This window comes from Ruditapes philippinarum, unplaced genomic scaffold, assembly GCF_026571515.1.
Source record: "Ruditapes philippinarum isolate M1 unplaced genomic scaffold, ASM2657151v2 ctg4886_1_1_1_1, whole genome shotgun sequence".
NCBI classification, from domain to species: domain Eukaryota; kingdom Metazoa; phylum Mollusca; class Bivalvia; order Venerida; family Veneridae; genus Ruditapes; species Ruditapes philippinarum.
Window position 1 is genome coordinate 9832 of NW_026866423.1, and position 25390 is coordinate 35221.

At 32.7% G+C, this 25390-nt stretch overlaps 2 protein-coding genes across 2 annotated transcripts; both read left to right on the top strand.

Moving 5' to 3' along the window:
- The first annotated feature begins 265 nt into the window (after positions 1–265).
- LOC132732425 (uncharacterized) lies at positions 266–3333 on the top strand. The gene is made up of 4 exons (XM_060718841.1): positions 266–515; positions 877–1016; positions 2640–2783; positions 3177–3333. Exons 1-3 carry the CDS (start codon positions 359–361, stop codon positions 2775–2777), a joined length of 435 nt encoding a protein of 144 aa, XP_060574824.1. The 5' UTR covers positions 266–358; the 3' UTR covers positions 2778–2783; positions 3177–3333.
- A 2718-nt stretch (positions 3334–6051) lies between these two features.
- LOC132732423 (mRNA export factor RAE1-like) lies at positions 6052–24924 on the top strand. Its single transcript, XM_060718839.1, has 11 exons — positions 6052–6197; positions 12778–12927; positions 13359–13457; positions 13844–13936; positions 14998–15084; positions 15995–16081; positions 17451–17522; positions 21779–21886; positions 22284–22466; positions 23204–23398; positions 24245–24924. The coding sequence occupies exons 2-11, from the start codon at positions 12820–12822 to the stop codon at positions 24335–24337; spliced, it is 1125 nt and encodes a 374-aa protein (XP_060574822.1). The 5' UTR covers positions 6052–6197; positions 12778–12819; the 3' UTR covers positions 24338–24924.
- The last annotated feature ends 466 nt before the right edge of the window (positions 24925–25390 follow it).

Here is a 25390-nt window from a genome sequence, read left to right on the forward strand (position 1 = left end):
CGCGCTAAATGTTAGCGTTATACTATAGGCGCGTCAATGAAAAATGACTCTTATTTCACTTTAAACGGTATTTATTTGGGGTATGTGATAAATAGAATATTAAATTCGTGTAAGTTCATTACTTAATTTATTGCACTCGTTGAATAAAATAATATTATGCGAGCCTCTGTGCAATAAATTCAGTATTTAACTAACACTCATTCAATATCCTCTATTTATGACGTTTAACGTAATGACGTAATATTGACGTTGTTTCTTTGACCCTAACGTTGTTCATTTTGACGTAATACACGGCAACATTTCTGTTTTGACACACATAAGCGATTTGTGAGATAAAAATAATAAAAAAAATCTCAAAATGGGCAGTTGTCTTGTAAAGAGTAAACTTAAAAAGAACAGCGTTTCTCCTTCTTACTCAGAAGCGGAAATACGAAAGAGAAATTCAAGGAATTCACCGGGACGCAAGGCGCCGGACCCGATCAACCCGGAGGATATCGTGAAACAGCTGCAAGAGGGTAAATCACTTCGTAATTCAGTCCCTTACAAATGTTGAATTAAATGTAAGCCAGATACTTATTCTGAATAATAATAATAACAATATGTAAAGTTAGAATAATAATAATAATAATAATAACAATGATATTAATAATAATGATAATTTAATATCAGTTCCAATCAATCAACTTCAATCATGTTTACTTTGGACAGAAAGAAAATTTGTTGCATTTCTATGATTTATTCATCATCATCATCATCATAATCATCATCGTCATTATTCTATTAGCACTGATTCGTCTTTCAAATTTTTAGTATCATTCATATAAAGAATGTTAACTAATCATTCTTATTTATTCCCTTCATTTTCTCTTTCTTAAGCTGAAATCGAGGAGTCAAAAATGACAAAGGGAGGTGTTTCTTGTACTGTTGATTTCAACACGGGTGACCCAAGTAGGATGCCTTCAAGATTGGCAGACGCTTTGGATGAGGCGGTAACCCCAACCCAGAACGAAGAGGAGGTAGATATATAGAGAATAATAGGTTGGTGCCGTGGATGGAGAAATTTATCTGGCGAGGCGGAGGAATTTATTGGGTGAGCCGAAGGCGTGAGCCGAAGGCGAACCCAATAAATTCCAGAGCAGAGCCAGATAAACTTTCTCCATCCACGGCACCAATCTGTTATTCTATTTATCCTGTCACCGTTTTTTTTAAAGAATTTTATTAGGCAAACTACCTGTAATCACACTATCGGAAATGTTTCTATATAAACAAAGAAGGCCGTAATTTTTCTACAACAATGCACTCGCCGTTCTTATTATCTCCCTGTGTATTTTCACATTGAGGGCGCCATTTTGTTTGAAAAATCTGATAAATAAAAACAATTTTTTGTCGAATTTTGTTGTCAAAACTATCTAGAATGAAAGAAAATGGTCTAACTAAGAAAATGAATCCGAACACCAATATCTTTTATTCAGTCGTTAACGCTGTACAGACGTTTAAAGTATTGTTTACGTGACGTCACAATGTAGCGCCAAACAGCACGTGCAAAACAATCAAATCAAGTACGCTATTTTAATGTCGCGAACGAGTTAAGTTTTACATTTATTTCACTTTTAATATTCTTTATTTCGCTAGAAAAAATTATAGAGTGAATTAAAATAAACAAACAAAGTTTTATCAACGTTTTCAAAATTCGTTATTCTACACACAGAAGATTTAACGACAGTTTTTATATTTTTTCATGAAAAGTAGTCCGGCAAACATGCATACCACGTGATCAAGTGCCGTAGATCACTAAAAATATACGGCACCTTGTTATCGGGCCGAAATTGATACAAGTGACAGGATAAACTTCAAATTAAATTATGTTTTAAAATAACATTGTATTTTTATGCTCATTGACAACACACACCGGTTAAGATCACTGGTTTCGATATCCACAAAAAATCGTCTAGACTAGCATAATTGTCATGTGTAGGTCACTAAAAAAAGTGGTTTGACATTATCGGTAAAACAATAAACGACTGATTACAAAGGATAAATCTTGTATGATCGAGCCATCATGACCAGAATGAAAACAAAAAATCTTTTAATACCGTTCCATGCCAAGATTCACGCCTATTTGATGACAAATGTGATACTTAAAAATAATTTAAATCTTTAGATACATGTACTAATACCAAGTTAGTCTGTCTCACGAAAAACAAGTTTTTTCTTTAATTCGAGCCATTGACGTATGTCGAGTGATAGACAAAATCGAGCAATTACATAAGTCGACTGATTGACATAAGTCGAGTGAACTGCAAAGTTATGTCATTGACATAAGTCGAGCAATTGACATAAGTCGAGTGACTGACAAAGTCGAGCCATTGACATAAGTCGAGTGAATTGCAAAGTCAAGCCATTGACATAAGTCGAGTGGTTGACATAAGTCGAGCAATTGACATAATTAAGTCGAGTGATTCAGAAATGTCGAGCCATTGACGAAAGTCGAGTCATCGGCTGTCCTTAGTAAATTAATTCCTGAAGAAAAATTGTATATTTCGACCGCTGTTATTGATAGTAATCGAATAAATTATTTTTTGATCAATTAAACGACATTTTCCTGCCCAGAAATCTTTATTTTGCTGTTGTTTTCTTAGGTTCACTACACTGCCGCTGAAAAAGAGTTGATGGCAGAATTAATGCGCGAGGATATTTTAAGAGAAAAGAGCGTGAAGGCACGTAGAGACGTACAGCTTTATGACGCAGCAAGACGCCGTGCTGCTTACAACATCTAAGTAGATGTAGGTAGCTATTTAATTCTAAAAAAATGTTTTAAGAAAGATATATACTAGTATTTAAATGTGACTTACAAAAATGCGGACATTTAATTTTGGTAATATCAAGGATTTGATTGAAATGAAAGGCTAGCATCTTCCTGCCGAAAAAAACAACTTATTATGCCCAGATGCCGTAAAGTAAAATCTGGGAAGACTCTTTCCATCTAAAGTAAGGAAAATTTATAAACATGTATAACTTTTAATGTTAACTATTTGCATATCATTAATTGTATTTATCATGGAAAAATTACTGACATGCTAATACAATGTACATAAGTAAAGAAGGATAATAATTACGTAACGTATAATACGGATAATTATAATTATTTACATATTTCCTCATTTTTTTCTTTTCAGAAATGTGACTTTGGAAGACTTAGTGACATCGTTTTGTATATGGATATGATTGCAATCATTATACATGTACACTGTATTTATGTGTAGTATAATTATGTGTTTTTGTTGATTATTCTTTTTACTTTGTTGCTGCTGTTATTTCTATTGTTGTTTTTGTGCTGTTATATGTTTTTAACGAATAAAAAGAAAATATTCAATTCTTATTGAAAAATGAATTATGTTTGTTATATGTTTTCCATTTTTATTTCTTAAGTTATATCTTTACCGTCAACATTTCAAACAAGTATCACTGCTGCTTTATTGTATATTACCCTAAAAATTCGACTATTCTAAGAATATCGAAGAGGTCGCCCGGGCGGCGTCATCGCCGCCGCCGTCAAACTTTGGCACATGTTGCATGATATCTCTAAACTATTGAAAAGAATGGGCTGAAACTTCACACGCTTACAGTTTAGTTCACACTAAACTTCCCACCCTTGTGCACTTCTAGTGCACTAGAGCTGAACTAGAAGTGCACACCGTGTGCACTTCTAGTGCACTAGACCATATGACCAAAAAAAGGTTAGAATGCCTTTTGCCTTTGTAGATTATAAATATAAGTAGGCAATGTAAATTCTGTATTCTCTGTATGTTGGTGCAAATAAATTTCATTACAAGTAGTACAAAAAGAAAATTGAAATCTGAAATATTTTTGCATTTTATGATAAACTCATAAAAATAATCATATTGCACAATTATGTTACAATGCATGAAAAAAAGAAAAAAGATTGGTGTTGTCTCAAAAAATGGAATTGAAAGATTTTCTAATCTTTCTGTTAATGTCCATGTCAGTTAAAGTATACTAATGTCCCACAGGTACATATCAATACTTAATCCATACATATCAATACTTAATCTACATTCATGCATACTTGTAGCAGAGTTGTAAACTAGTCACAAGTTAAAGTGCACATTTTTGATTACCTTCAGCAAACCTTAATTTGGTCATATTGCGACAATGTAATTCGGAAGATATTATATTTATCACAGGGTATACAGTACATCATTATATTTCTGTATTACTAAAAGATGTAAGTAAAAAAAAAGTAAAATTTAACAAAAGTTATAAAATGACCCTAATTTGATCAAAATTGAACGATTGATTATTTCTCAACGACTTTTTGATCAAAATTTATTGTTGATAAGTAGGCAGGGCCTATTCTCAACGTCCAAAAATGGCCCCGGTTCAGTTCTCAACATTGAAAAATGACATTTTAATGGGGTCAAAATTTATTACATGTACATTACACCGGATCATCCACGCAATCTGACTAGGATCTGTACTGTTGTTTGCACATTTTTATTTTGTATTTTTATTGTGATTCAAATGCCTTAAACTTTTAAGTAATGGACTGTTCTAAATTCAAAGCAGGGCATGCTCATTACAAATAAGGCATTTCAATCAATGAATTCTTCCAAATTCATGCATGACAGAAATGTGTTAGTATATTCCCTTAAATAACACGAAAGGCACATGCACGAAGTCATTATTACACGGTTAAAAAAGCTTGAAATAGCCTGACATAATATTTTGTTCCGTAGCTTTTTATTCTGTACATTTTTCATTAAAAAAAACGTTGGAGAATCCACCGTCAGATGGAAACGACGTTATTTTACTATTAATAAATTTTATAATGTTTTTTCTTAGATATAGCTTTATATACCCTTTCAAGGTATTAAATATAAACAGGGAAAACTGACATACATCAGAGTATCAGCTTGAACTGGCAAATACCACGATTAAATAAGGGAAGCCCTGTTATGAGCACGACATTTCCTGTCCCAGACTTAGCCGATTCCGTATATCGTCTCCAAGGTATGATGGACATCATTCTGCTTAAATAGCGGCATCTATTAACAATGTGTTGTTTTGTTTCATACAATGATACTTATATAAATAAAATTAGTGGATATTTCCTTGGTGTGGAGTTTATTCCGGCAGGGTCTTCAAATATACATTTGGGAATCATATCTGACCATTTTTAAGCATCAAATTAGCTGTGTGTGAATCAAATGCTAAGTTGCGGAAGACATTCGGGTCTTTGACCTGGGCAACTAATCCATGAACTATGGTAACAATATATACAAAAGCAAGGTACGGCTACGGACTCGAGAATTCGCTCTGACAAACATATTTATCAAATCGAAAGAAGTCATCCTCTCTATCTGAGAAGTTTACAGAAATTATCAATATACAAAAATTCTTCCAATGACTGCTCTGTCACGTACACACTAAAATCGACCATCATGCGTGATGAATTTTAACCAAACTTCACATGCAGGTGCATGTATATGAGAGCATAATTGGACTTGGCTACCCAATGCACATAACTCAAACATGGATTTTGACAGAATTATGATTCTTTTTGAAAATTCTACTCTTGTTTTACTATCAAAAACTGAGAGCAGCCGAAAAATTGTCCTACTAAGAGCTCTTGTATATTGCAAACTGGCCATATTTTAAGTTTTGAATATTTACAGTATAGCAGCTAAACTAATGTTGTTAAACCTAAAAAAAATAATTTTGAAGAAAAAACAAAATCATAAATCAACTTGGACACAGTCACACTTACAACGTTGAAAATGACAATAAAAGAGGTACCTGGAAAAAAATAAAAATATATTTCTTGTGCGATTTTAGTAAAATTTTGCGTCATTTTTGAACAATTAAAATGATTGTTCTGGTAAGACGGAGTGAGCGAATGTTAATTTATTTGTCCAAACATATATCAAATGGTACATATATTACAATAAATTACTGTAAAATAAATGTGAGTAATAGCAATTTATAAATTCACAGATAGATAATATGGTAATGTATTTTTAGTTCTTTAGAGGCTGTAATAAAATACGGAAGGAATATATTTATTGGTGTTGACCCGTGAGTATTCGTCAGCATTTTAGTGTTTTCCCCGGAAGATTTGGTGTACTCGGACCTTAATTTTTGTAAATTTTACGCAGGAAAAGAAAAGAAAACAAAAAGTAGGATATATTTATGCCTTCTCATACATTCTGATAGTTGTATTGTTTCCTTACCTATGTTTTTGTTTTTGTTTGGTTATCTGTTTATAAATATTAAAGATGCACATCATTTAAACATAAGAACACACCGCCTAAATTATTTATCATGTCCATGTCATCTACATACAAGGTACTGCTGTTTAACAATCAATTCTGATTATGACTAGCAGGCAATGATGTTGTCCCTGTTGTCTTGTCTCCATTACCTAACGAGTGTCCATTTGCCTGTTAATGCACAATAAAAAAGCTTTCTGTGTTGAGAAAATGGATCCTCCAAATGTCAACAGTCATGACTTATTTAAGTTAAACAGTTAAACCACAGGCACTAGACTTAATTAATATACCTATATACGCTTATAATACTTTATATATTGTATTATAAGTGTATATAGGTATATTAATTGTGTCTAGTGCCTGTGATTTAAACTGGGAATTATGAAGCTGCAAACAGGACGTTTCGGCCCCAAACCAAATCGGCCCCTGTGCAAAAATCGGCCCCTGGACGTTTTATTACAGTTTTTATTTGTTTGGGTCGTCAGACCAAACAAATAATGGTAGCGAAATTTCAGAGTCTGATGCAGTTACAGGGGTTTACTTAAGGTTTTGACTTTCACTTGCCCGAAGGGCAAGTAACTTTGAAAATCTACTTGCCCCCAGGAAAAACAGGTTGCCCGATCTTAAATGTGAAGTTTGTTAATAATCAAAGCAAAAATTATGGGTAAAAATAAGATTTATTGCAGATCCTATCAACTTATGCCTCAGATAGTAAAATAGTCCTAAATTCCCTACTGTATATGTTTTTTTGCTAATTCACAATAGTCTAGGGGTCGACACAACTTTCTTTGCCAGGGATCCAATAGAAATCCCTGAGATTTAATTTAGAAAAACTCCTAAATGTCAGGGATTCCTCACATCAAAATAGTAAAATGAAAGTGAAGATTAACAATAGTCATGTCCGACATGATCTGTTAAGGCTTATAAAAATTACAGGTAATAATTAGGCCCTATTCCAGATGACTTTTAAAATATATTAACATTCAGATGCTATCACCTTAAAAATATTTATTCCCTAAAACAACATTAAAAAGGAAACAGTACATTGATTGTTAAAATTGTGCTAGGTTTTAAATGTTTATTGTTGATTTCAAACAATGTAAAATATCAAAAATATGTTTGCTTTGACTTTTATTTGTTTGCATTACCAACCTAGTAATGTACCTTTCAAATTTATGTCATTTTTAAAAACAACAAGTTGCTCCAAGTCCATGACAGGATGTGTTATACTCAATTTAAATTGATCTGTCTGATTCCTATCCTCCCTGTTTGTATTAAAATTTATTTGAAGTTTTAACCTATGTCACATCAAAGGGACTCACCCCATGCAGTAATCATACAGTTCAGAGCACTGACTGGTTCAAAGAACTGTCAGACGAAATATACGTCATTTGCTGTATGTTTCACCTAAGGAGGTTTTTTCTGTTTTGGTCGTTAATTAGGCATGACCTAGAATGACCTCAGATAACTTATAGTTACACAATATGCTGTGATTTACCAAAAAGGATTTTAAACATTTTATGGATTATTTTATTTTGTTTATTAATAGGTAAGAATATTTTTAAACATTGCCGTAGGGGAGAAAGGAAAATACATTAACAACAGTTCAAGACTATTATGATTTTTCATCAAGATTTGTGTAAAAAAGATTACTGGTGACGAATTTTTAAAAAATTCTATAGGCCTATTGCAAATGAGTTGACGCCAGTTAGTTAAATTTTGACTGTATGAAGAAAACAATAGCGTACAGGATTCAAAGGAGTAGATTTTTACGGCCCGATTTTTCTGTTCTTTCTTGAACCTTGCAGTTGTGTCAGTCTTTATTGACATAACTCATCTTGAATTTTTGTGATTTTATGCTTTTTATTCAGAAAATCAGATGTTTTCTTTGCCGTGGCTTTTTCTTTAATTGCTGTAGATTTTTTTCTTTTAAAATGGGAAAAATTTCGGCGCCACCCGCCATTTTGAAAGGAAAGCAAAATGGAAAAAGTTTTTTTTACGTAATTTGATGGGTTGATAGGAGTCCAACTACAATCAGAAACAGTTAAAAATACACTTGTTTGACTGTAATATGAATGGAAAGAAAAGTATTATCGGCAAAGGATATCAAAGCTAATAGAAGGCATAACGAAAATTCACTTGCCCGCCGGGCAATTTGCTTTCAAATTTCACTTGCCAGCAGCGATTTCTACCCGACGCGGGCAAGCGGGCGTCCGCTTAAATAAACCCCTGAGTTAATTGCAAATGCCGAAAGTAGGCCGCTTTTTTGAAGCGGTTACTTCCCTTTATATGTACACTAACGCCGAAAATATTCAGGGGAGATCACTGCGTAAAGATGGTCAAATGACAGGCGCATTAATTTTCAAGCAAAATAATTCCCGAATGGTCGAAGATTTCTAATATTGTTTTGTCCTTTATAGATATACATGCTTATAATAAACTCCATGATTATTAACATCTGTGTTAAACAACAGTTAGCGTCGAAATAATAAGGGTTACAAACCCTAATTTAGAATAATATGGTTTTCTTCAGGCCTTTTACATATAACTTCACCGTGGCCGAGGGGTCTGGAGTTCAAATCCAGGAAGGCAACTCTTTTTTTTCAAATTGTTTAAGTCAAATAAACATTGAATTGAATATCAGTGTTGCAATTAGTCTTAAAGCCAATTAACTACAATTAAAACGCTGGAAAGCACTGGTGACACTATACAAAAACAAATTGGTTTATAATCTCACAACCTTCACCTTTCTGACATTCTGAGACCAAAACAAATTCAGCGCCTTCTGTGCTTTGATATTTAAGTGTAAAAGGAATTTTTATACTTAAAATCGTTAAAAATTGTGGTATATTGATTGATTGATGGCACACAAACAATTGTGACATTTTAATCCAAATTGATAATCCATTATAGATCTATCAATAGCTATTTAGATAAATGATTTTTTTCAAGGTGTAACAATAAAAACACCTAAATAAAGACACTAAATCTTTAATTTATAAGACAGTTGACAAATGCAAAATCTTTTTGATTAACAAAATTAATCACAAATATACTTCAAAAATCATTATCTTTTGATCTCTATTAATTTAGATGATATGTTTTTTTTCGAGGTTTAACAAATTAATTATTTATAGCGTATTGCTAATAAGCCGATAGTAATATCAAAGATTTTTTTAAACTTATGATTTGATATACTTCTTGATAATATATGCTCTGATTGAAAATCTATCACTTTTATGGTAAAAAATGTTTGTTTTTATACATATTAAAAAAAAGTCTGTTTACAAAGTATTGTTTGTTTTATCTTATATTTTTTAACTGTTATGTGTTCAGGCCTCGACATTAACGGTGGTCCGTTGGTCCGAGACCACCAGATTTTTGCAAGGACCACCTAATTTTAAAAGCCGCTGGTCCGTCGGACCACTTGATTCTTGAATTTTCTGGTTGGTGCAGACTCATTTGGGAGAATGGTGATTTGGTCAAAAACATGTTATTAACATTTTCTTTAAAATCATTTGTCCGATGTCAAGTATATGGTTCATTAATTATCTGATTAGTTAAAGAAGTTCTTAAGTCAATAACTTTCATTTTAAGTCGCTAAAATTTGGTTTATGCAAGTTAAAAGAGTTTAGACTTTGTGATATCAATTAAGGTACAAAATTCATTCAAATGATGCTAATAATTATGCATCGTCGGATACCTACGGTGGAACCAGTAACATTTATGTTATATTACATGTTAATTAACCGTGGGCATCCGACGATGTAATTATGATATTGTATGGGATATACGATAAACTTAAAATTTCATATACTTAAATAATGGCAACAAAAGGAACTGGAAAAATACATCTAGTAATTCTTTGCTACTTATCTTTATTTTAACTGTTTAACGATAGAGATCCATTTCCTCTAGAGTTAACATGACTTTAAAAGGTTAAAAATACTCATGTTAAAAATAAATATCAACCAACAAGCAACAGGGAGGTAAAAATTCGGTATTATACATCTCATGATCTGTGAGAAAAATAAGCTAAACTATAGTTATATATAACATTAGTATTATTTTTTTATCCTCTAGCTATTTCCTTGTTTTAAGATAATTTATTAGTTTTATTAAAAATGATAATCTATAAAAGATACATGTAATTATCATAATTAAAGTCGTACCACATATCAGCAATGAATTTATGAATAACAAATTGAATAAGAAAATTACAGACACAAATTGTTTCACTATTCCCTAACTTGAGTTGAGAGAGAAATCACTTCAATATAAAAGTAAACATAAATAAGAGCCCTGTTGTGTATTTTTGAATGACATATAAAAAACAAATAACTTTATGATAAAATACCTACTAACTTGCTCTCCTTTATTTCTGATTAGATAAAAATATATATCTAAAATATCTGTTTTCTTAAGGTTAATGATACATCTTTGTCATCAATTTTAAACATATTTTTTTCTAATTTTGCAGTAAAATGACATAATAATAATTGACCACCTGACTCCTGGAAGGACCACCTTAATTTCAAATCTAGTGGTCCGGCTAACCACCTGCTAAAAAAGTAAGTGTCGAGGCCTGGTGTTGTATTGTATTGCTAAAACTCGTCACTTACTATTAATTTAATAGTTGTTGATAATAAATGTTTGTATTGTTCTGTGTCTTGCTTTTTAATCGTTCAAATTTGCCAAAAATTTCTTGTTCGTGTAGTATGTTTTGTTTAATAAAGTTTATGTTCTGTTCTGTTTGTTTTGACTACTACTATTTTAGCATCATTCAATTAAAAATCATAATTTAATTATTCAATTAATGCTCTCATTCCTTTTATTCTTTCATATTAAAATTCTGGTATAAAACACAATAAGGTAAGACTTATTCTTAACTAAATATTGGGCCGATTTGGTAAAGGGCTGAAACGCCCGGGGCCGAAACGTCTTGGGTAATTTGGGTCCGATACTTCTTGGGGCCGAAATGTCTCGAAATCGAAGCACAAAGTTTATCGTAATCAAACCACTAAGTAAAAGATGAACGAAAAAAAGAATATGTTGATAGGGCCCGAAATGCTAGCCAAAAGTTCTAGCAGTTTGTGTGTCATGTACATCTAGCCTATACGCACTGTTGAGGCTAGCCGTAAGTCATTTTTTCAATAATAAAATAAATGCAATGATGAAGTCAGTAACTTAATTGCACGTCTTAATAACATTTTCACAAAGAATTTTAGGGATGATGTTCAGCCATGTATATTTTGACAAGATATCGGATAGGTCTATCAGAAACAAATTCACCTTTAATTAAAGAGTTTTTGTGAGCAGATGGAAATTCTGTGTTATTTACTAGCTTAAGGTCTTCAGCCTACCACTTAATATAATATGACATGACGTGTCACATGAAAAACAATAATGTAAAAAAGCGGCTTATAAAGTTTTGGAAGGCAGAACTATTATTTACAAGTTCTAATTATTAAAAATGCCTGGTCATATTCATAATTTAACTACCGCTGGAAATTCACCCACAGACTTAAATGTCATTTAATCATTTTAATGTCAGTGATTGACCCTAAAGCATTGTTATGAAATCATGAAAAACAGGTGTGCTGCCTCTTTTAATGATGAACAAAAAACTAGCTTGAAATTTTCAATGCCCACTAAAAATGTCCGAGATGTAATTTTTATTACAAAAGTCAAATGTATTACATATAAATTTTATATTGTCCAATAATGTTTCAGTTTATTTCTCTTTGTATTTTCACACAGACTACTTATAAAAGTCAATGATTTTAAGAAGAAAAAAACTTCTGATCATGAAACACTGAAAATAACTGTCCTACTGCAATTTATAATATAAAGCTTTTATGATATTCAATCAAATCTTTTAGAAAGTTGCATTGATTATGATATTCTTTATTGTTTTAGTTTATTTATTTTAAAAATGCCATATGACTAGCCTCAACATTGTAGGCTATTTAAATGTACACAACTCATATACGGTTAGAACTTTTGGCTTGCAATATGGGTTTGTATGGCTAGCCGCTGACATGTTGATAACTAGGTTGATAATTGGCCTAGTTGATCTGTGCAGAGCTGACGAGTGCGGAGTTGGTTTAAGACTGAATTGACACTTTACTGCCAATCAAAGACATTTGTAATGAAATAAATGTTTTGTGTAATATAAGGTAGAATACTCAAATTTTCATCATTTTCTCGAGTGTCTGAACCCATTCTTTTAACTGTTGCAGAATGCCTAAGAGTTCAGCTGTCCAGGTTTGCTATCAAAACACAAGGATTCTACCCTTCTGTCTGCAAAAAAAAAACAAACAAAAGAACGGAACTACATTGCTAACCTTGCTGATTAGTGAGAAAAATATACATGTATCTGCATTTATATTTCAGAAAACTAAATGGCTATTTTCAGTGAATTGAAGTGCTTCTTAGACATGTTAAACTTTATAAATTATTTATATATGAATCATTTCAATTTCAGAAATTCTTTCAGCTACAATTAGACTATATTCTATGAGAAACCATGAGTCTTTTTGGGTCTACTTCCTCAACTTTTGGGAACACAAGTAGTGCAGGGGGAATGTTTGGGGCAGCGAGTGCTACAAATTATAATGCCATGAAAGACATTGAAGTAAGAAGTGAATTATACCATTAGCTTTACATAAAAATTTGTTTTCCATCATGAACAGATTACTTTTTAAATGATTGATGTGGAGATGGTGACAGTAACTTATAGAGGTTACATTGTGACTGGTGAAAAATTTGAAAACATTCTTTGGCCATTCTTAGCCAGTAGTTTATGGAGTAAATGTATTGGTCACTTATAGTTCATTCAGATCAAACAAAAAATCAGAGCAACAGATGTCATTACTTTCTATGTTTATGATATTTAGATTTCCTCTTGTTTGATTGGAATGTGCTCTTTTGAAGATTTTTTTAAGATTATTGATAAATACATTTATGTCTTGAGTCTTCTTGACAATTTATTTTAAATTGAAGTAAGCTCAAAATGTGAAGATGAGTTTATAAAATGTCTATAGATCTTAACTTATTTTTTCACAGGTAACCTCTCCTCCAGATGATAGTGTCAGCTGCCTTAAGTTCAGTCCAGAATCTATGATGCAGTCAACGTATCTTGTAGCTGGTAGTTGGGATAACAATGTATGTATATCAGATTTTAAGATATCTAAAGTTGATATAATAAACCTTGAAGATCATCCAACATGACTAAGTTGAAAGTTTGGTTTAATTTAATTTAGCATGTTCACAGATGACAATAGTGAATGCTACCATCTATGTTCCCTAGCACTGGCTTAGACAAAATTCAAGTTTCAAAAATAAAAATTGCGTTATTTTTTAATTGAGTAACTTGTTACACAAATGTGTTTATACAGTCGTTATCATGGGACTTTTATTGGAAAAGAATTTATGTACCCAAAATGAGAAGACAAATTACAATGAGCTGAATTAAATCAAATATGGATCAGGCCACACTGTACTAAATTTGCTTGTATTTTTAAGGATTTTTTCTTCAACAATAATTACAGGTACGATGTTGGGAGGTACAACAATCTGGAACTATTGTGCTAAAGGCTCAACAAACGCATACTGGGCCAGTACTTGATGCTGATTGGAGTGATGTAAGTAGAAATATTTGTGAAGTATCAGATCTAAAATTTTTAATGCATTTGAGGCCTCTGTCTGAAACTCGTGTTGTTCCTTTATATAAGTATGTTCATTTATCCCATTGACCATCTTTGATTATGCTTTAACATTGCACAGCATTTGACAGTTCAACTCTGGTTGATCTATATGTAGAGTTACAAAATTGATTTTAACCGCCTCCGTGGTCGAGGGGTAACCGTTAGAGTCGATGACTTCTAATCCAGTTACCTCTCTGGCGTGGGTTCGATCCCCGGGAGATGCTTTGGTAGTTTAGTGCGGAGGAAGGTAGTCTAGTACTGGTATAACTCTCAAGGAACATTGGTTAGGAAACTACCCGCCTATATGACTGAAATACTGTTCGGAAAAGGCGTAAAATGAAACAAACAAACAAACAAACAAAATTGATTATTCCTAATTTGTAAATATGCAAAAGTCATTTTAACTTTTTGAATACAAGACTTTAGTGGTGGTTATGCGTGATATAAACTATCTACTAAGAGTAAACATGCAGTATACTACCCCACTTTGTACTGTTGCCTGCTCAGTTATACCTTTCTGAGACTGAATAACCTTGACATATTTTTAATAGACTGTTCCATTATATAGTGTTGTAAAGCCAATAAATACATTAAGTGGTGCAAGAGTAAATAGAAATTCAACTCGAATGATTTTTTTCAGATCCATTATAACACACTTGTTTCTTTGAGCTATATTTCTTTATGGTAGCTGTGTGGCCAAGTGGTTAAGATTTTTTACTTTGAAGCACTTGCCCCTCATAACTGTTCAGTGTTGGTTTAGTCCTGCTTCAGACTTTGAAATAATTCCATGTGAGGAAGCACAGATCGTCAGAGGTTTTACTCTTGTGCCCACTTGTGCCTGAAATAATGTACAGAGGGGCACCTGAGGTCTTTCTGCACCAGTAAAGCCTTTTGACTTGTACTGATGTGTCTTAAAAATGTAAGAAATCAAACAAATGCAGCTAGATGGCATATTAATTTTTTTTAACATATTCTTCTTTACATTATTTTAATTTTAGGATGGAACTAAAGTATTCACAGCATCATGTGACAAGACAGCAAAAATGTGGGATTTGAACAGTAATCAGTTTGTACAAATAGCTCAGGTATGTGTAGGAATTAATCAGCTCTAAAATGAACATTATGATTTCAATGAAACTTTCAGTAAATATCTTCTTCATTTGCTATTTGTTTCAATTTTGGCTCTGTTTTATTTGTGCTTTACATGATTTTATTTTTAATGTATAGTTTAATTTGATGTATTAGTATAAAGTGAAGAATCAAGGTTTTTCATTCATTTCTCTTACTGCTTGTAAGTACAAATCATCACCTTAGTGCAATAACTGGTTAACTCTTATTAAATTTAGAAGGACTTGAGGGGTAACTGCAATAAGGTGACAAAATGTATTTATAATCAGACTAATCTGTTATTGCTAGTGCAACCTCAATTACAACCATAATATATGATTAAGAAATGTTGAACAGTTTTGTTTTTGAAGAGAAAATAATTTAATTTAGGCTGAAAATGTGCAATAACTTCTCTATGTTTGTTATAAAATTTTCTCTGCTAGAAAATCATTTGTTTCAAAATCAGATCCTTTGGAATTTCTAAAATATTTTAAAAGTGTTCGTAACCTTACCTCATTGTCATGAAAATAAGGCCGTCTAAAGTTACTAATGTATTTTTAACATTACAAAATGAAAATAAAGCCTTAAGCTACTTACTAGTTATTCTGCTTTCAACTCTTTTTTTGTGGCGACGTGTGTCAAACTAGTAATCTAAGTATCTCTGACCGCATGGGTTCAAACCCTGTCAGGGTCGAGTCGTTGTTTCCTTGAGCAGAAACTTTAATGAAAATTGCTTAGAACTGGTTGATTCCAGGAATGGATTCAAGAGTGTTTCAATAAGCTTATAGCTTCCAACACAATCCAACTAAAGTAAATTTGTATAAACTAACTTTTTTTGTGAAGTGATAATGTAAAGGTATTTCATAATCACAATGTTTTATATTATAGCATGATGCTCCAGTGAAAACTGTACACTGGGTGAAAGCTCCAAACTACACTTGTGTCATGACTGGCAGCTGGGATAAAACTCTGAAGGTTTGAATTTTGTTTGTGGTATAACAGTTGCCTTTCATCCGTCAACCATTCTAATACTACACATTTGTATTTGTTCAGAAAAAAAACAACAGATTTTGTGATATTAAGTATACCTCCAAAACCAGGCACAGCTCTTTGCTTATGTTCAATTAGAACAGATTGTTTGAAGGACTCCACTTTGTATACAATTTGTTTGCTTAAAAATTGTGTTTGCGTTGTTTTTAACCTACTGGAACTGAGTGATAGCCTTTGCCACCAGAGTCAAGTATGTCTGCACTTTTGTTCAGCAGTGCCATCTGACCTGGCTCTATAAAAGTTTTCATCTTCATTATTATCCTTAAAATTGATTCTGGTCATATCCAAAAATGGAAGCTGGACAAATCCATTTAATGAATTCTGCAGGTTATGGGTTAAAAGGATGATCACCTTCATTTAGAAAATGACCTCTATTGTTGTAATAATTCAGCAATAATTCAGGGACAATATTTCTCCTATAAAAAGTGCTCAATGCATAAAAAATTTGCCATGCATTTCAACAAATAGTGAGACCACTGCAGAATAGTCTTCTGTTCAGCAAAAACTTCTTTTCAGCAACATTTTCAATTCTTTACGCAATAAATCTTAACCTCTATAGAGCAAGATCTATAGAACAAGATCTTTAAGCAGTAAGGCTCATACATTTACAATTTTTTGTAGACATTTATGCGATTATTAATAATTGAAAACGATGGTACTTCTGTGTAAGGCTCCCACGTTTACAATTTTTTGTAAACGTTTACACGATTGCTAAGAACCGAAACGATACCGTTTAAACGGTGGTACCTCTATGTACTATACACACCATGTATTTGAGTCGCCAAATGATGTCTTTCTTTCTATTTTTTACACGTGTACAAATAAAGAATGTGCAGGGCTCATCACGATTGAGTCAGCACACACGCTTTGCGTTGTAACCCCCTTTTTTACCAAAAATGTATTATGTCACGAGCAATTTTGCACCGTAATGCTGTGTGGAGGGTTGTAAACACCTATTTTCCGTTTGTTTACTTTGGAATAAACTACTAGAATCGATAAAATCCATGATTACAGGCAATGATTAAGAAATTGTATGGTCATTTCGATTAAACGGTAAACAATATCGTAAACGTTTATGAATGAAAATCGAAACAAATCCGTTTAAACGTGTAATCGTGGGGGCCTTACTTCTGTGTGTTATACTATATCTTGTATTCAAAACGATTATATGTTGGCCTTACTCGGCAGCAATCAAAATCTTTGTATCCCATGAAATAATGTTGCTCTGCAAAGTTTGTAATGTTAATATTGTTACATGAACAGAATATTGATAAGTTGTGTGTATGTTTTACAGTTCTGGGATACCAGACAAGCCACTCCTATAATGAACATTGCCTTACCAGAAAGATGCTATTGTGCTGATGTGGTAAGAAAACATAAAATTTTACAATAATTGAGTAATATTAATTATCTTGTCAGTATTGGTTGTATAATTTTTCCTCTCTATAAAAGACATGTTTGTGGTTCTATTTTCTTAGAAATGACTATAATTTTTCCTCTCTATAAAAGACAAAAATATGTTTTATGTTATATAAATAATAGATTCAGAGAATTTTAGATGCTTATCACATGAAGAATGTGGTCCTTAATGTGAAATAGTATCTGTCTTAGAAATATGTAACAGTACAGATATCAAGGAATATCCTCCTGAGTATCAAGGAATTACAATAAGGAAAATTATGAGTGAACTCTAAATTTTTTGGAACATAAAAGTGTGACTCAATGATGATAACAAATGACAGTTTTGTCAACATGGCTCTGCAAATTTCAAAGACAAAAATAGTGTCTCCTATTACATATAAAAGAAGAAGTAATGAAATAAAAGCACTTTTGGACTTGAGGGGCCTTTAAATATAATGACCCAGAAGTGCTAGAGTAATGCTGATAATTAACACTTGCTTTCATACAAACGTTATGGATAAAATCAAAAACAAATGTAACAGTAGCAAAATGTCTGACCAGATTTAGAGGTAATGTCCCTTTAGAAAAGTTTTTCATGTGATTCATATTGCTTTAAAAAGTTTTGTGTTATGAACAGTTACAAGTCCTGAAGATAGTTTGGTTAACCTTTTTAAAAGTTCATTGAATTTATTTGGCCAAGTCAATACATTGTGTATATATTGCTGTGACATGCTGTCATGGTTCAGAACTGTTCACTATTTATGGGAGAAGATGTGTAAGCCGCTGGATAGCTTAGTTGGAAGAACTGCAAATTGGTATTCTGAGGGTCCGAGATTCAAGTCCGGGTCTGGTTGCACATTTTTCACACCCTGTGACACCAACCAAATTAATAAAAACAATTTTGTATATTAGGTTTTTGTAAAAATTGTCATCATTTAAGTAACCATTTTTATCCCCCGCCGAAAAGGCGGCGGGGGATATAGAAATAGTGTCCGTCCGACCTTCCGTCCGTCCGTCCTTCCGTCCGACATTTTTGTCAAGAGCATATCTCTAAAAGTATTTGAGTTATCAACTTGAAACTTCATAGGTGGATAGACCTCATTGAGGAGGAGTGCAGTGCACAAGAATGATAACTCTACCTTGCATGATTTTTGAGTTATTGCCCTTTGTTATTTTTCAAAATTGATTTTTGTCCAGAGCATAACTCCAAAAGCCTATGAGATATCAACATGAAACTTCATAGGTGCATAGATCTCACTCAGGAGGTGTGCAGTGCACAAGAATGATAACTCTACCTTTCATAATTTTTGAGTTATTGCCCTTTGTTATTTTTCATACTTAATTTTTCACCTGAGTGGAGCATAACTCAAAAAGTGTTTGAGATATCAACATGAAATGTCATAGGTGGATATATCTTATTGAGGAGGAATGTTGTGCGCAAGAATGATAACTCTTCCCTATACAATTTTTGAGTTATTGCCCTTTGTTCTTTTTCATGCTATTTTGTCCAGAGCTTATCTCAATAGTATTTGAGGTATCAACTTGAAACTTCAAAGGTGGATGGATCTCATTGAGGAGGAGTGCAGTGCTTAAGAATGATAACTCTACCCTGCATTATTTTTTAGTTATTGCCCTTTGTTATTTTTCAAAATTAATTTTTGTCCAGAGCATAACTCAAAAAGCCTTTGAGATATCAAAATGAAACTTCATAGGTGCATAGATCTCACTCAGGAGGTGTGCACTGCACAAGAATGATAACTCTACCTTTTATAATTTTTGAGTTATTGCCCTTTGTTATTTTTCATACATAATTTTTCACCCGAGTGGAGCATAACTCAAAAGTGTTTGAGATGTCAACATGAAATGTCATAGTTGGTTAGATTTTATTGAGGAGGAATGCTGTGCAAAAGAATGATAACTCTTCCCTGTACAATTTTTTAGTTATTGCCCTTTGTTCTTCTTCATGCTATTTTGTCTGGAGCTTATCTCAAAAAGTATTTGAGGTATCAACTTGAAACTTCATAGGTGGATGGATCTCATTGAGGAAGAGTGCAGTGCACAAGAACGATAACTCTACCTTGCATAATTGTTTAGTTATTGCTAGGGCTGCAACGATACACCAAATGTTCCATTCGATTCGATTTCGATTTTAGACACTTCGATTCGATTTTTTTCGATTCGATACATTTTTGATTACTAATTTATCTTTGGTATATAATTCTGCTTGTCTGTTCCAAAAGTGAGTGGCCTTCAACCTAGTGCTTTGCTTTTCTGTTGTAATATAACTATTATATAAACTTATTTGACTTAATAATTGTGTTTATGAGAATAAAAAGCTCTTGTGTATTTGGAAAATAATTTTAATCAGGCAAATAATCATTAATCTCAGTAACATGACTATCACAGATACCTTCTGCTGACTACTGACTAGAAGTTTAACAAAATATGTAAATTGTAAAGTAAATAATAATGAACAAAGTTTCACAAGGTTGTCAGAACTGATATTTAGATATTCTGTCTATAATTCCCATAATATGTAATTTCTTAGTCTAGTAAACAATACAGAAAAAATGAAATTCATGAAATTATCACTTTTTTCACACTTGACTAAAGAAATAATCATCAATCCCAAATATGCCTACTTACTGTAGTACTAATCAAACTTATTTCGGGAAGGCCAGGACACGGATAAAGCTTACAAAACAAGTCCACATCCATGACATCGTGTTTCGTTTCATATGTTGCATTAAATTAGACGTACTGCCGGACTTTGGATATGACACATCCGTAAAGCATATTTTTGCAAGTAGCTTTATCCGTGTCCTGGCCTTCCGGAAACCCAAAGTGTTCCCAAACTTTTGATTTTAATTTTTTGGAGGATTTTTTAATTTTATTTTATCAACATTGAATGTTGGTAGCCATTTTGACTTGCTGCCGAAAATAAAACATTACGCGCCCACTGATTGGATGACCGAGTTTTTAACTGGCCAATCGTATTGTAACGTGATGAAGCGCGAAGGGAAAGACTAAAACTCTCACTTTTTTCCATGTTTATTTGTGGGTGGGGAATCGAATCGAAAATGTTACAGTTGGTATCGGGAATCGAATCGGCGCTCATAAAACCGGTTTTCGATGCATCGAAAGGTATCGTTGCACCTCTAGCCAGGACAAGGATAAAGCTTACAAAACAAGTCCACATCCATGACATCCTGTTTTCGTTTCATATGTTGCATTAAATTAGACGTACTGCCGGACTTTGGATATGACACGTCCGTAAAGCATATTTTGCAAGTAGCTTTATCCGTGTCCTGGCCTTCCGGAAACCCAAAGTGTTCCCAAACTTTTGATTTTAATTTTTTGGAGGATTTTTTAATTTTATTTTATCAACATTGATGTTGGTAGCCATTTTGACTTGCTTGCCGAAAATAAAACATTACGCGCCCACTGATTGGATGACCGAGTTTTAACTGGCCAATCGTATGTAACGTGATGAAGCGCGAAGGGAAAGACTAAAACTCTCACTTTTTTCCATGTTTATTTGTGGGTGGGGAATCGAATCGAAAATGTTACAGTTGGTATCGGGAATTGAATCGGCGCTCATAAAACCGGTTTTCGATGCATCGAAAGGTATCGTTGCACCTCTAGTTATTGCCCTTTTTTTATTTTTCAAAATTAATTTTTGTCCAGAGCATAACTCAAAAGGCCTTTGAGATATCATTATGAAACTTCATAGGTGCATAGATCTAACTCAGGAGGTGTGCAGTGCACAAAAATGATAACTCTACCTTTTATAATTTTTGAGTTATTGCCCTTTGTTATTTTTCATACTTAATTTTTCAATTCAATTTTTTTCTCAAAAAGTATTTGAGGTATCAACTTGAAACTTCATAGGTGGATAGATTTTACTGAGGAGGGATGCAGCACACAAGAATGATAACCTACCCTGCATTATTTTTCAGTTATTGCCCTTTGTTATTTTCAGCCATCAGTATTCACATAGGTTTCAAATCTGTAATCACTATAGCCATCAGTTTTCATTTCCAAAAGACCTCTTAAAATGGAATTATTCTGCTCTACTACATATACATTCTTCCAATGAGCAAACACATTCGGCGGGGGAGGGCCATGTTGACATGGCTCTTGTATCATTTGATTAAGTAACCATTCTCTCTTTTAAGGAACCATTTCATCATTTAAATGACTTTATATTGTTTTCCATAGAAATACCCAATGGCAGTTGTTGGCACAGCTGGTAGAGGACTGATTATATACCAGCTGGAAAATCAGCCACAGGAATTCCGAAAATTTGAGTCACCACTTAAATATCAGGTACCATATTAAAGTGTAACATTTCTCCCTTTCAATTAGCTGATCTGGGAATGTTTTAGCTTAAAAATCTCTCGTAAAAATTATGTCTAATAAAGAAATATAAACATTGGTTGCATATTTTAATTATCCTGATACAGGTAGCAGTGTGTACAATTGTTTTCTTTGTCTGCTTCACAATATTTTACTTGTAAATACATTTTTTTTAAATTTCAAGAAAATTAGCATGAATCTGGAGGCGTGCTGCTTTAATTTCGGATTCTCAAATGCATACTTGTGAATGTGTTTGCTATATATTTTAAAGATTTTTTTCCACACAAATTTAAATTTAAGAAAATGGAAGGATGAAATTTTCTTTGTTAACAGAAATAAATTAAAGTATTAACTTCTGATATTTCAGCATCGATGTGTCAACATTTTCATGGACAAGAAGACCAATCAGCCAACAGGATTTGCCCTCGGCAGTATTGAAGGCCGGGTGGCGATTCATTATGTTAATCCAACAAATCCCAAAGATAACTTCACATTTAAATGCCATCGAGCAAATGGTTCCACATCAAACAATATGCAAGATATTTATGCTGTAAGTCTTTGAGATTCTGTTTGTCATTTCACAGATAATAGTTGTAAAGCTTAAGCTTCTGGTATGGGAAAAGTAAAATTGGTTTTCATAATTTATTTTGCTTCAACATTACATTTTTGTACCTTTATGAATAAATATTTGGGTATAGATAGTGATTTTAACCTTTTAAAACTTCATAAAGGGGTCTGTGCTTTTGCTAGTGTGTTATTTCTATGTAGCCTTTTTATATCTGTAAAAGATAATAGCAAGTAAAAAAATGGTAAATTAGTAAAGTGTAAAACTGTATATGTATATGGAAGAGTGTCAGCAAATTTGACTGATTTCCCCTTGTTGATTGACACTGAAAGTTTTCAGTGTAAAGAGCCTGGTCAGTCTGCTAACCATAGCAGTATCATAAATGTCTCCTCTGTTATAAGTCAGTAACCATTGTAATGGTCAATCTTTTAACTAAACATACATGTATGTATGTAATTTCACTCAACTTGACAAAGAAAAGCAAAGAAAACATGAGCATAAGGTCACTTTAACTACTCAACTTACAAGTATTTTAACTTTTGAAGCACTGAAATTTACATCATTTGAACTTTAGAGTAGGATAAGTAACTGAATTACACAAACTTAGTTGTAGAGTGAAAGCTTAGTTGGAAGTTTGGGTCTGCAAATTTGAACATTATTTCATGTTTTGATGTAACGCATTATTTAATTTCTGAAATTTATTGTATATATTTTAATTCTAGGTGAATGATATAGCATTCCACCCCGTCCACGGTACCCTGGCAACAGTGGGTTCTGATGGCAGATTCAGTTTCTGGGACAAGGATGCAAGAATTAAACTTAAAACTTCAGAACAATTTGATCAACCCCTGACTGCATGCAACTTCAACCCACAAGGAAATATCTTTGCATATGCCACCAGTTATGATTGGTCAAAGGTAAAACTTGTATTTCCAGTATTCCCATTTTGATGTATAAAAATGAATGTGAATGGTTTGGTTTTAAGTCTTACTATATCTGTAAAAGTTGTTTTAAGTCACACCATATCTGTAAATGTTGTTTTAAGTCACACCTTATCTGTAAATGTTTTTTTAAGTCACACCATATCTGTAAATGTTATATGTGGCTTTCACTGGGTGGGAGAGATGCATTTTATTGCATTATTGCACAATGAGTACTTAGTAGAAGGACTGATCTTCAACAAGCTGGCCATGACTGAATCTACCTATATGACTAGTGCTGTCTAATCATGGTCTGTACTGTCCACACTGTTTGCTATTCAGTGAATACATATTTTGAAATTTTCTTTAAAAATTATTGATAAATGGACAAGTTCTTTAAGATATTTAGCGTGGTAAATACTACACCACTGCTGTTTCACTCTGTAATATTTCTTTGATTTTAATATCTAGGAGGAAAGAAGAAAATTCAAACGAGCATAGTATAATTTAGTGCAATGCCTTCAAGTTTAGGTGTTCTAAGATTTATGCTGTGTGATAAATGTTCTTTTCGTTTGACATATGTTGACATTGTATGCATAATTGATTTATGAAATTTATTAAATACTGAGAAAAATGATGCAAATGGAACAAACAATCAAGACAGGATAAGTTCAAGGTTTATTTAATGATGTTAAACAACGTTTATAAACAAATATTTTCCCTTAACAATTTATTTCCTTTATTTATGTTTTTTTTCTGAAACATAATTAGCAAACAAACAAACTCTGACATAGTTTATTACTTTAATCTTCACATTGAGACATGGTGATTTTATTATTTCAGGGTCATGAAGGCCTGGACCCTCAGAAGATGAAGCCTCATATATTCCTGAGAAAATGTTTTGATGAGTTGAAACCATCAACGAAAAAATCTTAAAATAACTGCCATGGCGTCACAGAGCAATGAGCCAGCTGGAGAGAGCATTATCTTCGTCAGTTGTAAAATCAAAAACCTCCAGACTACATGACTTGCATAAATGATCATTGTTTGCAATTGAAGACAATAGGAATATACATTCTACCTTCCCATAGAATAAAAAGGTCTTGAGTAAAAATAACGAGTTTTCGAGTAAAAATGATAAAAATTCTCAGGTAAAATAACAATAAATCTTTGACGGAAATAATAACAGTTCATGAGAGAAATTGTAATTAAAGTTCTTGAGTGAAAATAATAGTACTTCTAGAGTAAAATTAAAACAGATCTTGAGTAAAAATGATATTTCTTAAGTTAACATACTATGACACTTAAAAGAAGAGAGAGAAAAGATTGGTCAGTTATATTGTGCTTTATTGTTGTTGTATAACTTACAGCATATATATGATGTAAATGTAAGATGTAAATATGTGAACACTTTAACAGCATGGAGCTATGGATGTATAAATACAATGTATTATATTGACCTGTTGTATTAGTTTGGGTTGTTGGTTGCTGACTCAGATTTAATAAAATAATTAACTTGAAAATAGTGTTGCAGCAAAGATATCTTAAAGAAGCCCAAGTAAGAAGATGAATAATGAGTTATAAGACTCAACAGTTTTCATGCAGCTTTGAAAGATTGTTTGCATCTGAATAAGGAAAATTGCTTGAACATAAAATTTTGAAGTGTTCTGGAAAAATAGACCAATGTACAGTAAATATCAATGGGGCATGTTACTGCAAAGAGGTATTTTTCTGAAGGATGACCTGAGTTTCTACCTTGCCAGTTTTATTGCACTAAGGAAATAAGGTGTGCCTTTCATAGTCTCTCTCATAGAGATTCTTATTCTTATAAATAAGAAAAGTGCAGGCCAGTGTTGGCCAGTTTTAAGAGCACAAAATGTGGAATCTAATGTTTAGCTGCATAGCTTTCTCTCTCTGAAATGTATAAAACTTTGATAAAATTTCAATGAAAGTTAAGTACTTAACTCTGGACATTCTGTAGCTGAAAGT

Coding starts and splice junctions, on each gene's coding strand:
- LOC132732425 (XM_060718841.1), top strand. CDS start 359: ATGGGCAGTTGTCTTGTAAAGAGTAAACTTAAAAAGAACAGCGTTTCT. Junction 516..876: donor CGTGAAACAGCTGCAAGAGG/GTAAATCACTTC, acceptor CTCTTTCTTAAG/CTGAAATCGAGGAGTCAAAA. Junction 1,017..2,639: donor CAACCCAGAACGAAGAGGAG/GTAGATATATAG, acceptor TTGTTTTCTTAG/GTTCACTACACTGCCGCTGA.
- LOC132732423 (XM_060718839.1), top strand. CDS start 12,820: ATGAGTCTTTTTGGGTCTACTTCCTCAACTTTTGGGAACACAAGTAGT. Junction 13,937..14,997: donor TTGATGCTGATTGGAGTGAT/GTAAGTAGAAAT, acceptor TTTTAATTTTAG/GATGGAACTAAAGTATTCAC. Junction 23,399..24,244: donor CCAGTTATGATTGGTCAAAG/GTAAAACTTGTA, acceptor TTATTATTTCAG/GGTCATGAAGGCCTGGACCC.